Source organism: Echinops telfairi, unplaced genomic scaffold (genome assembly GCF_000313985.2).
Source record: "Echinops telfairi isolate 266 unplaced genomic scaffold, ASM31398v2 ScPeMD7_60;HRSCAF=208, whole genome shotgun sequence".
Classification (NCBI taxonomy): Eukaryota; Metazoa; Chordata; class Mammalia; order Afrosoricida; family Tenrecidae; genus Echinops; species Echinops telfairi.
The window spans coordinates 33,062,146-33,077,782 of NW_022103958.1; the positions used below are offsets into that span (position 1 = coordinate 33,062,146).

Sequence of the window (15,637 nt, forward strand, 5' to 3'; positions counted from 1 at the left end):
ATGGGTTAATGTTGGACTTGTGGGCTTGGGCAGCATTGGGTTGGGATGTTTTCGTGATGTACCTTTTCTTTACATAAAACTCTCTCTTATACGTGAGTCGCCGTGGATTTGTTTCTCCAAAGTACCTAGATTAATACAGGGACTCACCATACTTTATGAGTGGCTTAAGACTGCTGTATTGGACAATGAAGAATAGGCACCTGTCCCAGTGTAGATGACTCTATTGGCAAACAATGGTTTATGACATTCAAAAAATGACCTTGATTTCAAACAGCGATTCCCGACTTTGAAGAAAACTTACCTGATGGCCCAGTGAAGAGGAGTTGAATTCAAATCTCCTCCCAACTGGTCTACAACAGCCCCTTTTGAAATATAAAACCTGTTCAAAGCAGACACAAGTTACAGTAAGATTTCAAATGAATGAATTCACATTGAGAAAGAAAAACTGTTTTCTTAATAATTTGGGTGTTGGGAAACAGAAATTATAGTTCTGACATTTCTAAAACACCCTAGTACTTCCTGATCGAGTCAGAGAGATCCACAGGGCAGTATCAAACCAGTTCCTGATAACATATTCTTAGCATGTAACTCATTACTCCTGCTATAATTAGTATTCAATTAGAACGGGCACACCAAACACACAACAACCACTCTGTTTTCTAACTACCACACACTCAGGACAGACTTTATTTTGAAATGGTTTCATATTACAAATATTCTACAGCTTAACTTGGGAGAAGAGGCCTGAAACTATGTCATTTGGCAGGAGGAAAATTGGAATCATTGCGTGTGAATGAGTTCCAAAAGAAGCAAAAACACAATCTTTCCAGAAAAGATCATCAATTTGAATATTTTGGTCCCTACTTTTACAGCACTGGTGTGATGCACCATTTACAAAGGTTAGTGTGAAGCGATCAGGGAAAGAGCCTGCTGTCTTCGTGGTCGACAGGGACTAGCCTCCTTATTTCAAAGCGGTGCCTTCCTATCCCCCATCACTTCAGCAGTGCATCCACTTAGTTCCACAAGGAGTTCGCCTGTGAGTGTAATGTGCCTTTTCAATTTAAAAGAATTTTAAATTTGGTATATTTCCATTTCTTCAAATTGCATGGATTTTACATATGCATAAAATATCTACACATTTGCATACATATATTAAATGAAGAAACTAAAGCTACCGATGAACAGGAAGTATTACATTATGAAAATGAAATAGTTCATAAAACCCCTGTCTAAAGATATGACAAAATAATAATTTATAAATTATCAAGGGCTCATAAGGGAGGGGGGAGCGGGGAGGGAGGGGAAAAATGAGGACCTAATGCTGGGGGCTTAAGTGGAGAGGAACTGTTTGAGAATGATGAGGGCAATGAATGTACACATGCGCTTTACACAATTGATGTGTGTATGGATTGTGATAAGAGTTGTATGAGCCCCTAATAAAAGGATTAAGAAAACAAAAACCCATGTCTACTGAAAAGTGTATGCTCTACTTAGTGTACTTGAAAAGGAGAAAGTGAGGTGCTTGCCCATCTAGTCTTCCTGGTACGAGAAGGTCAAATACTCCAGTGCTTCTCCGACCCTCGGGGAAACGCTCTGTTCCACTCTGAGAATTTTCTGTTTCCTTTTTCAAAACTGCTCAGTTTTACTCCTAGAGCACGGCTCTCTGGCACTACAGGATGCTCACAGGTGCGTGTGGCAGCCAGCTCCTGCTCACTTACGAGAGAGACCCGTGGTTGGCTCCTGACTCATATTTGCACCCCAACAGAAAGAGAAGTGCCAGAGAGGTCCGGGCTTAGAAATACACCCGTGTCTCGTCTTATTGCGCTCTGCAGAGACTGCAATAAAACAACAACGACAAACGGAAGGTTGGTGCCCACGCTGCATGGAGCAAGTCGATTGGCGCCATTTCCTCAACAACCTGTCATCACTCTGTTTCTCTGAAACATTTAATGATTCTCACAATAGTTCAAAGGTGTTCATAATACTACTACACACTTAATAAATTCCCAAACCCCAAGCCCAGGCAAACCAACTGCCTTCAAGTTGTTTCTGACTCATGGCAGCCCTAGACAGGGTTTCCAAGGCTTTGTAAATCTTTACAGGCGCAGGCGGCCTCATCTGTCTCCCAAAGAGAGGCTGGTGGGCTTGAACCGCCAATCTGGTAGTTAGCAGTCCAATGCTTACCTGACAGCATCACCAAGCGGTCTAGTGAAAACACAGCAACACACTCTTCTGACTCACTTTTTTATGACACTTGCTTTACTGATTGGTCAGGAACCAATGTGCCACAGCTCCGAGGTATGCCTACAACACACTTTATATCTTTAACACACATACACTGCATCTTACTTTACAAGATCCAGTCTGTTGTTAATGGCAGCCCAATGAAGAAGCGACACATTTTCTTTGTCTGGTTGCCTGACATCGTAACCGGCGTCTACCAACTCTTTGCATCGTTCAAAAATCCCATATCTTAAATGAGAAGAGGGTAAAAATGGCATTGTTAACACCAGTTATTATTAACAAAATTTCTCACATTACCATAACAAAATGTATTAACACCAGTTAAAAGCATTTCAAATATCAACATTTCTTCATCTTATCAAGTCTTTGTGTAACCTAACTTTTCTTTCACCAACAGAAATACAATAAGGGCACATTAAGTCCCAACACAAGTAAACGTGGGTCATGTACTGGTCAGATTCATCCATTTGGGGTGAACTCTGGTTTGTTAAATACACTGACTGTAACACTCACATTGCTCTCCTTCGAAAAGGTTCATGGGATGCCCTACTCTGCCAGGAATGCATGAGGCCGACTCCTGAATACAATCTCATCCCTGAATAAACCAAGCTCAGACCTCACAATAAAGGGGAAACAACAACAACAACAATCACTGTCCTCATGTCCGACTCTAGAGACCCTACGGGATTGGGCAGAACTGCCCTTTTTGGTTTCCTACACTGTAACTCTTTTTGGTAGTAGAAAGCCTCATCTTTCTCTCTCAGACTGGCTAGTGGTTTCGAACTGCTAGCATTATGCTTCGTGGCCCCGTGCATAATACACTCCACCACCAGGGCTTCTAAAAGCAAATGCGGCCTGGGTGAAGTTGAACACCTAAGTACCAAGACAGAGCAGAGGCAGCATGATCAGGCCCTCGGGCTAGAACAGCAGACCCATGAGCTGGGCTGTCTGGACCAGTGGGAGGAACACACGGAACTGCATGGCTAGTCAGAGAAACACAAGCGAGGCAGCATGGCGGAAGCACGCCGTTAAGACACAGGATGGCAAGGTGCGAGCGCAGAACCGCCAGAGCTTTCCCGTCATGTCATGAAATGTAGACTTTAGAACTTGATGGAAACCGCCAAGGCCTTTTTTAAACAGGAAAGTATTCAAAATTTGAGTTTTAAGGAAGGCGGTATTACTGCAGTAGAGAAGACGACTGGGAAAGGATGAGGTAGGAGAGACACCAGCTTAGGGGCTGCCACACGGGACACAGGCAGAGGCAGGGAGCCCTCGGTCAGAAAGCAGAGCAGGACTAGATCGGGGGATGGTTTGGGGAGAGAGTTTAGTGGTACAGTTGTTGCTACTGAGCAACTATCTGACTGAGCAGGATGAGCACGACTCTTCAATGCTATCATAATCATTATTATGTTGAATTTAGTACCTCAATTCACATTATTTTCCCAACAGAAACCATTCAGCCCCGACAGACCATTTAGGGTCTGTCCAATAAGGGTCACTTTCTCTGACCCTTATTTCTATGCAGAGAGATCTGCGAGTTTCCATAGGCCTTTAGAGTCAAGGGGACACCAAATGGTAAGGTCATCTCCCTTTCTCAGACTGTTAGATTCATCTCTGCCTGGACAGGAGGCAGCGTGGGTGCCCATGCGGGGGCTAGCGACTTCTGCACGGCAGAGACACGTGCTTGACAATGGCAAACGGACACCTTAATGAGTGAGAAGGGCTAACAAGGGGGCAGAGTCAAAAGCTCTTTGTTTTTAAATGTCAACTTCAACATTTGACTGGAAAATAAATGTTCCCTTTGGACACACACACACACACCCCACATCCTAGTTCTTTTTTGCCCAAATATAACTCAAGACCTCCTCCCAGACACTTGAGAAGGTTCAAGACCTGAAGCAAGCCTTAAGACAGATGGAATATTTAAGTTTATACTGAGACTTCCCCTTAAATACGGCCCCATTTCTCACACTTACGCTAACAAAGTTTTACTGGTAACAGAAACAGTTACATGTGTATTAAAGCAAGTATCTTCCTAAGAATCTGTTAACCCTCAAAGAAATTAAAAATATAAGCAATGTAAAATCATATTCCTCTAAAGCAGCCTGGCTTTCTAGAGCTCATAGGAATTAGAATCCTCAAATTATCATTATTTTTTAATAACGAACCTAAATCATACATGTTAAAGCCAAATAAGCTAATTAACCACCAAATAGCGTTGCTTTTGATAGAAATGTTTATCAAGTTCCTGTAGTAACTTTCTTCCTGATTGGAAGCATTGAGGGGCAGATTTGGATCTTATTAACTGAAAGTAAGACAGACATGACTAATTCAGGGGGCCTCTTATTTGAGGGCGGGTGGACATGAACAGCCAGCGCGGCAGGTGATGGTGGGAAAGCTGGAAATAACTGACTTTGTGTGGAGACTCACGGGTGGCAATCTCGGTCAGGGAAAGCTGTCAAACGACTTCTAGGTTCAGTGAAGAAAACCACCCCCCACGCCCCCTGACTTGGGTGCCCTGCCCCCACGGCCCCAGCATAAAGCCACAGAAAGGCCTCCATGACCACACACTTGTTAAAAATTACCCACAGATGCACCGGCGTTTTCCAAGAGCATTTTGGTTAGGGTACATTTTAAGAGTTTCAAACTCGCAAATTAACTTTAGAGCCATTTTTAATCACTCCCTCCCTTAAGAAGCATTTACCAGGCACCTAATGTAGCAGAGCGCTCACAGGCGGGAACTTGTGGAAGGCACAGGCCCATCAGAGGGGAAACTCACAGGGCAGGAAAGTGGCAAGGCTGGAACTCTCCGAAGGTGGGGCCAATGAATTCGGGCCCTCACAGCTTTCGCTGTACAGGGGCTTCAAAAAAGTTCTTGGACGAAAATTTCATCTTTCCACGAACTGTTTGAAGTCCGCTCCACCCGCCTGCCCCCCTGTACCCCCGACAGAAACTGTATGGAAGCACCGGCCAACAGACCCACAGAGCGGGAAGCGGCAGACTTGCGGGAAGAAGTTGCTCACACTCTAATCGCCCATAAACCACTAGGGCCCAGCACTGTTGGAAGTGCTCCGGGCGACTATAACACGCTGCTTCCTGAGCACGCAGCAAAGAGGGAGGCCGTGAAGCCCATGGGGCACCATCAACTGCACGCACATGGTTACGATCCAGTGGAATGTAAGCACAGGAAAAACACCTGGAAAACTTACTGAGTAGCCTTCACAATGTCACAGTTACTAGAGTCCTCTATGAGAGGAAGGATTTCTTTCGCCTTTGCCAGCTCTTTGTGCTCAGGAGCACAGGTGCAGTGCCGACCAAATCCGGGCGGGTGGGGTCCATGGCTGTGATCCCTGCACTAGAGAGTCGGAGGGATTGGACAAGAGCACAGGAACAGAATTAGCATCGCATCACATACCACTGAGCTACTATCAGTAATCACCGCAGTACTACAGCCAACATGTTGGGGAGTCCTTGGTGGGTACCCTAGGGAAGATTTCTTAATTCTGCTCACTGGGAAAGATGCTTCATATTTGACAACCTTATCTATTTTGTCATGAAACAAATGGCCACCCGCAGAAAAAGGACCACCCACGGACCGGGTTATTGGCATGAGGCGGAGATCGCAGCTACGTATGTGGTAGGATTGTTGCCAGGGCTGTTTCAAGGAGTTGTGTAGGCATATCCTAAGGACCCCTCTCCCCTATAATGAAGCACCCGCTCTTATACTGTCCTGCCCCCTTGAGAACAGGTAGAACCTATGACTTGATTATAGCCCATGGAATATGACAAAGACAATCATTCCCACGATGACGCAATGCTATACCCGGTCTTGGCAGACTAGAGCAGAAGGTTCTCCTGCTAATCTTGACAAAATACAGGGGACCATGTGGGCCTTAGTGGTTACTTGCTGGGTTGGTAAGTGCAAGGTCAGCAGTTTCAAATCACCAGCCGATTGAGCTGCAGGATAAAGACAAGGCTTTCCACTCTCATAAAGAGTTAGTCTTGGAAAGCCCTGGGGACAGTTTCCCCCTGTCCTATAGGGTTACCAGGAGTCAGCCCATAAGTCTGAGGGTTAGCTGACCAGGGTTAGCTGCCCAAGCCCATGAGTCTGAGGGTTAGCTGACCAGGACTATGAGTGGCCTGTGGGAGCGAAGGTGGTCCCTGGCTGACAGCCAACAAACAGGGCCCGCTTACTAGTTGCGCCTCCAGGTCTCCCATAGAGTTAACTGGAAATAACCTGCCTGTCATCCACACTGTTGGTTTAAACAATTTTCTCACTGGGTTGCCCAAATTTCCCATCAAGACAGTCCACAATTTCTATATTCTCTTATAGGAACTTAATATTAAACAACAGCACTTCAAAAAATTCATGAAAAAACAAAACTAAAAATTAATAAAACTTTCTACAAATGTTTTGGAACCACCTTATAATTATTATTCTACTACTTTCATCGTAAAGATGCTTGTGTTAGTCTGAGTACTTTAGAGAAACAAATCCACAGAAATGCATATGTATAAGAGAGAATTTCATATAAAGGGTAAGTGCACATCAAGAAAACATCCCAACCCAGTGCTGCCCAAGCCCATAAGTCCAACATTAACCCATTAACCCATATGTCCAACACCAATCCACAAAGTCCTCCTCCCTCTCACAAAACACACCCAACGATGCCTTCTGTTAGAGGAAAGCCAAGTCAGTGAATGTGTAAGCATCTCAGTGCTGGCAGGGGTCTCCACATGGCTGCTCCAGCACCCAGGGCTCCAGCACCCAGAATAGGTCCAGGCAGCTTCGCCTCGGGGATGTCCTGCAGGAAGTGAGCCTTGCCAGCTGAAGTAGGGAACAGTTAAGGCAGCTGCACCCTGGTCCGACCATCACCAAGCAAGAGACCGGAGAACTAGAAAGGCGAGGCTCACCAAGCCATTTATCTCTCCGCCCTTCAATTAACCCCATGTGTTTATCGGCCAGGTTGGCACAATAAACTTTATATCAATGCTTAACCCAGTAATTCTAGAATGACCATCTTATTTCATACTTGTAGAAAGAATGCCTGTAGCATGTTACAGTAAGAGGTGTAACAGATTTTTTTTTAAACTCTAAATTCAAAGTATTTCATAAGCACCTGCTTGAATATAATACATATTTCAGAGTCTGAGACTAACCTCTCCTCAAAATATTAAATTTACACTTAGGAATTTTCCTACTGAGTGCTTTTCTACTTTTACCTACTTCTGAAATGTGTACGGCTTGAAGAGTCCCTCTTCTTACTCGCTGTCTTCTCCTGGGAGACAGCTGGTAGGACAACCCTTGTTTGTCCTGCAGAGGTGTCTTAGGTACACTGGGCTTTTCCAGGGGACTGACACACTGAGCTCAGGTCAGGGACACACACACAACACAGGCTTTCTGAGCTTTTGATTAGCATTTGATGAAGTCTACAGGTCACCCACAGTGACCCGAAAGCAGGGCAGGACTGCACCAGTAGGCTGCCGAGACTAACTCTACGCAAGCAGAAAGTCTGTCGCTACAGGGAGGCATGCGTCGAAATGGACTCGATGGCAGTGAAGTTGCTTCGGTTTTTTCCATACGGCTGTTATGCGTTGGAATCAACGAGATAGAGTGAGAGTTTTGGAGACTGATGGATTTAGAAAGCGGCTGATATCTTCTCAGGATCGCGTCTTCCAGTTCACGAGCAGTAATGTTTTATTTCGTGACGTGTACAACAGCATTTGTGAAGAAGTCTGAAATACTGCGAGAATTACTGAAACGTGACGCAAGACATGGAGTGAGCACACAACTTCAACTGGTGCAAGTAAAAATTTGCAATATTTGAGAAATGTGACAGAGTGAACTGCAAAAAACAGGTATGTGTACACTTGATCTTCGCCAAAAGGTTGAGAAGCAATTTGCTATTATGAATAGAATTATTATATGTCTTGTCTGTTTTCGGGCATTTGCGGGCTTATGCTGTTATAAACTGCATATTTAAAATCTTTAGTTTCTAATAGTTTGTTGCTGGGATATAAGTACAACTGATGTTTGCTCTGGGTTATTTCAGGGGGGCCTTTTTCAGACTCCCAACATTCCCTCCTATTTCTAATTCGCCAAGGATGACATTGAACTCAGGAGCCCTGGCGGCCCAGTGGTTACACGCCGGGCTGCTAATGGCAAGGTCAAGGTGGGCTGCTCCCACTCACCAACAGGAGGCTTGCAGGGGGCAGCGCTTCTCTGCCCTTCAGGGCTGCTGGGAGTCCGAATTACGTGAACGGCAATGAGTCTGAGTTTGGGTGTGGTGCAGAAATGATTGAATGGTCTTTATGCACCCTTTCAAAACTAGAACGAAGGAAAGGGGACCATGACCTTGGCCAGCACCTTGATCTCTGCTGCGAAGCCCTGAGCAGAGGACCCAGGTGCGCCTGGGCTCCTCGTGAACAGAAACTGTGCCCATGATGGGGTATCATCTAAGCTTTTACATGGGGGTAGTTTGTTTTGCAGCGATTGATAACTAACACGGAAGCGATCACAGGGTTCAGCCAGGGTAAAAGGGCACACTGCCAAGCCCATCCCACCAGCTGACTCAACAAATGTTCTACCAAGATTGCACATCAGCAGGTGGCAAGCTGAAGGCTTTTCTTTAAAGAAGGGCTTGATCTAAAATCGGTCAGGTCCTGACTGATAGCTCACCAGGCCTTTCTTCCTTGTCATCCCTGGTGAACCTGGACCTCCATCTTTTTGGTAAGCAGCTGAGTGAGGGAACAGGGAGGTCCGTTAAACACAGCCCAGCATGGGCACCACCCAGGGACTCTCAGGGCCACGCTAACCACCACATGCCCTGGAGTTGAATGGAGTTCACAGGGACCCCATGCATGCTCCTAGGTTTTACTGCGTTATTTCTTTGAAAACTGATCTCCAGGCCTTTCTTCTGAAGCAGCTGTGGTTGGGCTCAAACCTCCAGCCTCGGGGTTAGCAGCGCGTGTAGTACCCTCTGCACCACAGGGACTCTAGACCGACTCTGCTCTTGCTGCTGGGGTCACTGGGCCGATATTCAACTTGTAGCTACCACCCTGGTTTCCCTGCCTGTCATCTTACAGAGGCTGAGCACCAGATCCTGCCCCTGTGTAGCCCTGGGTGGGTTTGAACTACCAACCTAACCTTAAAACCTTAATGCCCGGCCTGATGGAGGAGACAATCCTGACTTCAGGGGTCCCCAGTCTGACCTGATTCATTTATTTCAAAACAAATGATGTGCCAGGTGGTCCATGTTGCAGCTGCTGAGGTTATCATAGTGAGCAACATAGAAACCCCTCCCTCCGCAGTTTATACTCTGGTTTCGTAACTGGAATCATACTGGGGAAATGATTAGACTAATTCAAAACACATCATCTAAATTTAACAAAAAGGACCCCTGGTGACACAGCCGGTTAAGTACTGGGCCACTAACTGCAAGGTTGGTGGTTCTAACCCACCAGCTTCTCCTTGGGAGAAAGATAAGGTTGCCTGCTCTTGTAGTTACAGCCGCAGAAACCCTATGGAGCAGTCCTACTCTGTCGTATCAGGTCACTGTGACTCTAGAACTGATTCCACACCTGTGGGTTCACGGGTTGATTTACGAGCAGTAGCCTCCCAGAGCTATGTATGGTTTCCTGCAGCGACTTCCTCCAAAGTGGGCAGCTGACTCCTTTGTGACCTGTTCTTAGTCTGGAAGCTCCGCTGAAACCTGTTCACTTGGGGGACCCTGCTGCCATTGGAAATACTAGTGACACAGCTTCCAGCATCACAGCAACACACAAGCCACCACAGTACAGCAAACTGACAGGCAAGTGCTGGAAACTGAATGAGGAAGATTATGGAAGAATCGATGAGGCTGACTGAGGGTGCTGGTGGAGAATATTGGAAGTGGCACGGGCTGCTGAAAGGACAAACGGATCTGTTCTGGAGTAAGTCCGGCCAGTGGGCTCCTTAGCGACAAGGATGGCAAGACTTCATCTGATACATGTTGAGCGTGGTGTCAGGAGAGACCGGTCCCTAGAGAAAGACGTCATGCTTGGTAAGGAGGAAGGGCGGTGAAAGAGAGGCAGGCCCTCAAGGAGATGGGCTGCCACAGTGGCTGCCACGGGGGCTCAAGCACAGGAGCAATGAATGGTGAGGCTGGCCCGGGACCGAGCAGTGCTTCATTCCGTTGTGCACAGGGTTGCTATGGGTCGGAACCAATTCGACGGCCCCTAGCAATATCCTCCTCCTGAAATGAACAAGCGGCCTAACATGACTCGTGCCAAGAATTCATGTATCGAAGAGCCATTACTCTTTTGCAGTATGAGTAACACAAGCACAAGCAAACATGAATGACCAGGGCACACACTGCCCACAGCAGGACCTCTTCACTGGTTACATGACATAAACACAATCTAATCCAACCTGATGCAAAGTCAGACCCTTCAAAGACAAATCCAACTTACCAAAAAGGTGAATTTGAAACCAATTTATATAGTCTTTCTTTCCCTCAAAACCATGCCAGAAGCATACACTAAGCAATTAACAAGTATAACTTGGAAAGACAACATAAACATAGCCCTTACATAACACCTCTCATGACAATATGATTTTGTCTATTGCTTCCTGGTCCTGGCCCCACAGCTCAAACAGAGGGGAGCTGGAATTGCTGTTTTCTGTGGGGACTGAGTGGGGTGAGGAGAAGGAAGGCCAGAACAGGCAGAGACACAGACAGCTGCACTCTGACCTCCTGGTCTTGAGACTGAGTCACCCTGGGTCTCCAGTCCTGTGGAGGACCACTCACTCCTGACTGCATGGCTATGCAGATGCCAACTACCCAAGAGAGCCCTGCGACTGTCACCGCTCTCCTGGGGTCCCTGCCAGCTGCATGATGCAGAATCATCCCCACCCACACTTAAGGGGGTGAGAGCCTGCCAATGCGTGGCATCAAACCATTAGCACCAGCCTGGTGTGGCCTGTACAGCGGGGCCTGGAGCTCCCACCAGCCTGAGGGACAGCAAGCTGTCACTCCAGTAACTTCCTCATGCATGACATTTTACAAAAATGACAAAATGTGGAGCTTCCACTTCACATATGGTGAGATCTTAGTCCACATATGACAGTGGAGAGCGTGGGGGGAGGCAAGCTCAAAATCATTTTACTGAAAGGAGTACATGATCAAAGCAAGCTTGGAAACTTCCGTGCTGAGTTATCCCCATTATTCTTGATATGGCTCCCGCCCAACATTTCACCACAAGTGGTAAGAGGCTGGTCTGCACTGAAGGGTGTTCCCTCTGCCCGAAGACAGTCCCTAAAGATCTTTAAGGAAGACAAGCATGCTTTCTCATGACAGAGACTAGAGCAAAGCTTGTGGCATGCTACGATAGCCTTCCTAGAAATTGCTCTTTCATTTTTAAAAACACCACATACTTTTTCCCCCTCTTTTATTAATTTTATGTTGTTTTTATTGTTGAAGATACATACAGGAAAACATACACCAGCTTAACCATGCTAGTTGTAAAATTCAGTGCACCACATACTTCTTAAGGAGTCTCGAGTGGTTTCATTTTTACTACATTGGGATCTAAACTTGAGAACAAGGACAACTGTCTCCGGTTTCTGGTTGGCTGAAGGATGGCGGTTAATCATCGACCCTTTCTTGGCTTCAGTTTCTATCACTGTAAAACAAAAAGGGTCCGATCGAGACGGCTACACAAAGTTCCTTCCAAATCCGCGTCACGTGATCCTAAGGCACTATTACTAAGAGCCATTATTAACGTGGATACTGATAAAGACAGTCCCGCATAAGCCAACACCCTCGGTGTTTAACTGCTACCCAGCTACACAATGTTAAGGTAACAGACTAAGAAGATTCTCATGATGCCGGCAACCTCATACGGGTTTCCATTAATTAAACTCGGGTGAATGTCACGAGCAGCCAGTCTGCACCAACCACGGAGCTAGGCATCGGGAATAAAAGGTGAATGAGGCACGTTTCCTGCCACAATCCAGTCACTTCCTCATTCACCACCTCTTTACTGAACGCCTACTATGTGCCAGGTGCTGGTCTCGACACACAAGCCACCACAGAACAACACAACAGACAAGATCCCCATCCCTGGCTTTCAGGGAGCTTAGATTCTAGTTAGGGAGATACTCGTCTATCTAACCTTGCAGCACAAAATACAGACTACTCCTCAGGCCTTGGACTGAAGCAGGCCTCAGGGTGACAGCAAACAAGCAAAGAGTACCATATCCTGAGCCCCAAAACCTGCCTCTGGCCCCCCTAATTTGCTAGAGGCCTTTGGCAAATAGCTTAATATTTCTGAGTCTCAATTCCATCTGAAAAGTAAAAGGGTTTGGCTAGATCAATGCTTCCTACCCTTCCTAAGGCCCTGGCTCTTTTAGAAAATGGTATCAGAGTGAAGGGACTAGACAGAGAAATGCACGTACAAACAGAATTTCACAAGTAAACGTCCAGGTGTCCGCCAACCCCCGGAAGCTTATCCTGAAGAGCAGGTAAAAGAATCTCTGAACTGGACAATTCATTGAAGAGGCTTCCAGGTTTTCTGGTTCCATTCTATTTACCCCATATGCTCCTTCTAGGATTTCTAGTCTACCACTGCCTCACAAGAGGAGAACATTTTGTTTGTTTGTTTACAATAGTTTTTAGCTCGAACCCCTGAGGGTAGGGCCTTGAGTCCCCTCAAGGTCTGGAAATGAACTCTCAATTTTCAGCCACACAATAGCTCTCTAAGAAGGAAAAGAACTAGCAGGAGGTAAGTGCACTCCCAGAACAAAAGGGCAGCATCTGCCCAAGGACAAGGTTGGCAGAAGGAAGGAAGGGATGGACGGGAGGAATGGAAACAGGAAATACAAGCAAAAGTGGATGAGTGATGTTACATTGTGGGGATTGCAATCAATGACAGGGCTCTTAGTTTTGCAATAAAGTCCCAGAATCCTCAGAAGTTTCTCCCATCAGACAAGGATCCACATCCCTTCCTTTAGGTTCCGCACCTGCTTTGCCAACAGAACACTGTAGACATGACGCCATGCCAGTTGGCAGGCCCAGGCCTTAGAAACCAGCCGCTTCTTCCTCATCCTGTCTCTTGAGATGCTCACTCCTGGAACCCAGCCGCCATGCTGTACAACATGTAGATGTTGCATGAGCCCAGGCCACAGGTAGATGTCCCTGCTGAAAATCAGCATCGACTGCCAGACACGTGAAGACCCCTTCCAATAGTATCAGTCTCTGTTTTGGGGTCACCCCGAATTAGCTCCAGACACAGTGGAGCAGAAACAAACTATCTCTTACTATGCCTCGTCCAAAATCCTGGTCCACAGAGTTCAGGAGCCTAACCACTGCTGTTTGACACCACCAAGTTTTGGAGTGGTTTGTCACACAGCAGTGACAACTGGGTCGTCTGTAAGCTGTAAAGGACGATGTGATAGTTCTCATATGAATCAAGTCATTTTTCTGAGTAGTAAACAAATACGACTGAAGTTCCAAGCAAAATAAATTCACGGTCACTGAGTCAATTCTAACTCACACTGACTCAATTTAGAGGTTCTGAAGCCGAAAATCTTCATGGGAGCAGACAGCCTCATCTTTCTCCTGAGGAGTGGCTAGTGGATTTGAACTGTCAACACTGCCATTAGCAAGAAAGAGCACTCCGGGCAGAAGGAACAGTAAGTACCAAGGCCATGAGGCCAGCGCAGTTGGGGTTGATTAAGGGAGAAAGAAAGTAATACAAGATGTGGTCACAGAGGAAATAGAAAAGGCAGTTTCTAACCAACAAAATCTCATCAACCCTGGACTTCGAGTCAGGAGAAGCAAAGTTACAAAGAAGAACCGGAATGCTTCTGTGTGTTTTGTCCTCTGGATTATCACTAGTGTCTAGAACAGTGACCACCACCTACGATTAAAAACACTCTAAACACATGTGTTGAACAAACCGATCCAATCCTGGCTGTTCCTCACGAGCCATTTGACTCCGCAAGTGACTCCAATTTCTTTTGAACTTCACTTTTCTGATTTGTAAAACTACAACAATCCCTTCCTACTGAAAGGGTCAGAGGAGGCTCAACGACGCAGAAGGTCTTCTTATGAATGCACACATTCGCCATAGCAGTTATTATGAACAGTGGTCTCCCTACATGTGGCCCCACCCTTGCCCTACTAATTTCAACCTTCCAATCACGCTCTCCCTCCACCTGGCAGGGAACTGGGGAAGGGTTTGTCTTCCCCTCCCTATGAAAAAGTGAACTTTAGCTTCTAGCAAATGAATGACAGCAATTAAGGCCTGATCGCTACTCCTACGAACTTTTCCTGGAGGCTGAGGAAATGAATGGATCATAGCTTCCATGTGAAGAAGCTACACCCATTGGGAAAAACTAGTCAACCTGCAAACCATTTCTTTTTCCTGGCCCAAATGCAAGAACCCCTGATAAGAACACACTTATATTTCCTCAAACATCTTGTTCCTCATTTAAATTGACCCCAGACTGGGCTTAGTTGGGAAAATGATGGGAAGGAAAAGGGGGAACATGAGGAACAGGCGTTCCGGATTGGAAAAGACACTGCAAACCGAAACTCGCAGCCATCCAGTGGCTTCCCATTCATAGAGACCCAGAACTTTACCACCTCACAGAGCAGCTCACGCCAGGGTGACCTGGCTCTGCAGAGCTGGCCTCTGCAAATGGGAAGAAGACCTTCTCGTAAGGATGCTTCAAGTATGAAGTACTTTAACCGGGTGGTGGCAAGTGCTTATTAAATTGCCTGAATCTGGGACTTATCCACTTATTAATAAATAGTAAGTGGACGCCTGCCATATGCCAGCCAGTACTGTAGGCATTGGGAAAATGCCTGAGAACAAAAGACACGGGTCTTGCTTTCTTGGACCTTAAGCTGCCTCCAGTAACTCTCCGCTAGCCCAGTTCCTCCCTCCGAACCATGTAGGTGGCTTCTATACATGAATACCTCCGCTGCAGAAAGTCCTTCGGAATTTTGCAAAGAGGCCACTTTCACCCCCCTTTCTCTGGCCTAAGCGGCCCTATGGCACATTGGTGGCACCCCGGGCTGCTAACCAAAAGGTCACCAACGGGGGAGAAAGCTGTGGCAGTCTGGGTCAATAGATAACACCACTACCATCTAGGGCAGTGGTGCTCAACCTGTGGGTCGCGACCCCTTTGGGGGGTCCAACGATCCTTTCACAGGGGTCGCCTGATTCATAACAGGAGCAAAATGACAGTGATGAAGTAGCAACGAAAATAATGTTATGGTTGGGGGTGGGGTCACCACCACATGAGGAACTGTATGAAAGGGTGGCGGCATTAGGAAGGTTGAGAACCACTGGTCTAGGTCATTCCGACTCACAGTGACTCTATATAGGGCTTTCAGTCTCCTCT

At 46.4% G+C, this 15,637-nt stretch overlaps 1 protein-coding gene across 1 annotated transcript in view; it reads right to left on the reverse strand.

Moving 5' to 3' along the window:
- ZDHHC13 (zinc finger DHHC-type palmitoyltransferase 13) overlaps positions 1 to 15,637 on the reverse strand; it is a 52,353-nt gene that overhangs the window by 35,896 nt on the left and 820 nt on the right. The window contains exons 2-4 of the mRNA XM_004711594.2: positions 5,454 to 5,599; positions 2,350 to 2,472; positions 302 to 379 (exon numbers count right to left, since the gene is read on the reverse strand). Coding sequence (XP_004711651.2) covers positions 302 to 379; positions 2,350 to 2,472; positions 5,454 to 5,599 — 347 coding nt within the window. The remainder of the gene's footprint in view (positions 1 to 301; positions 380 to 2,349; positions 2,473 to 5,453; positions 5,600 to 15,637) is intronic.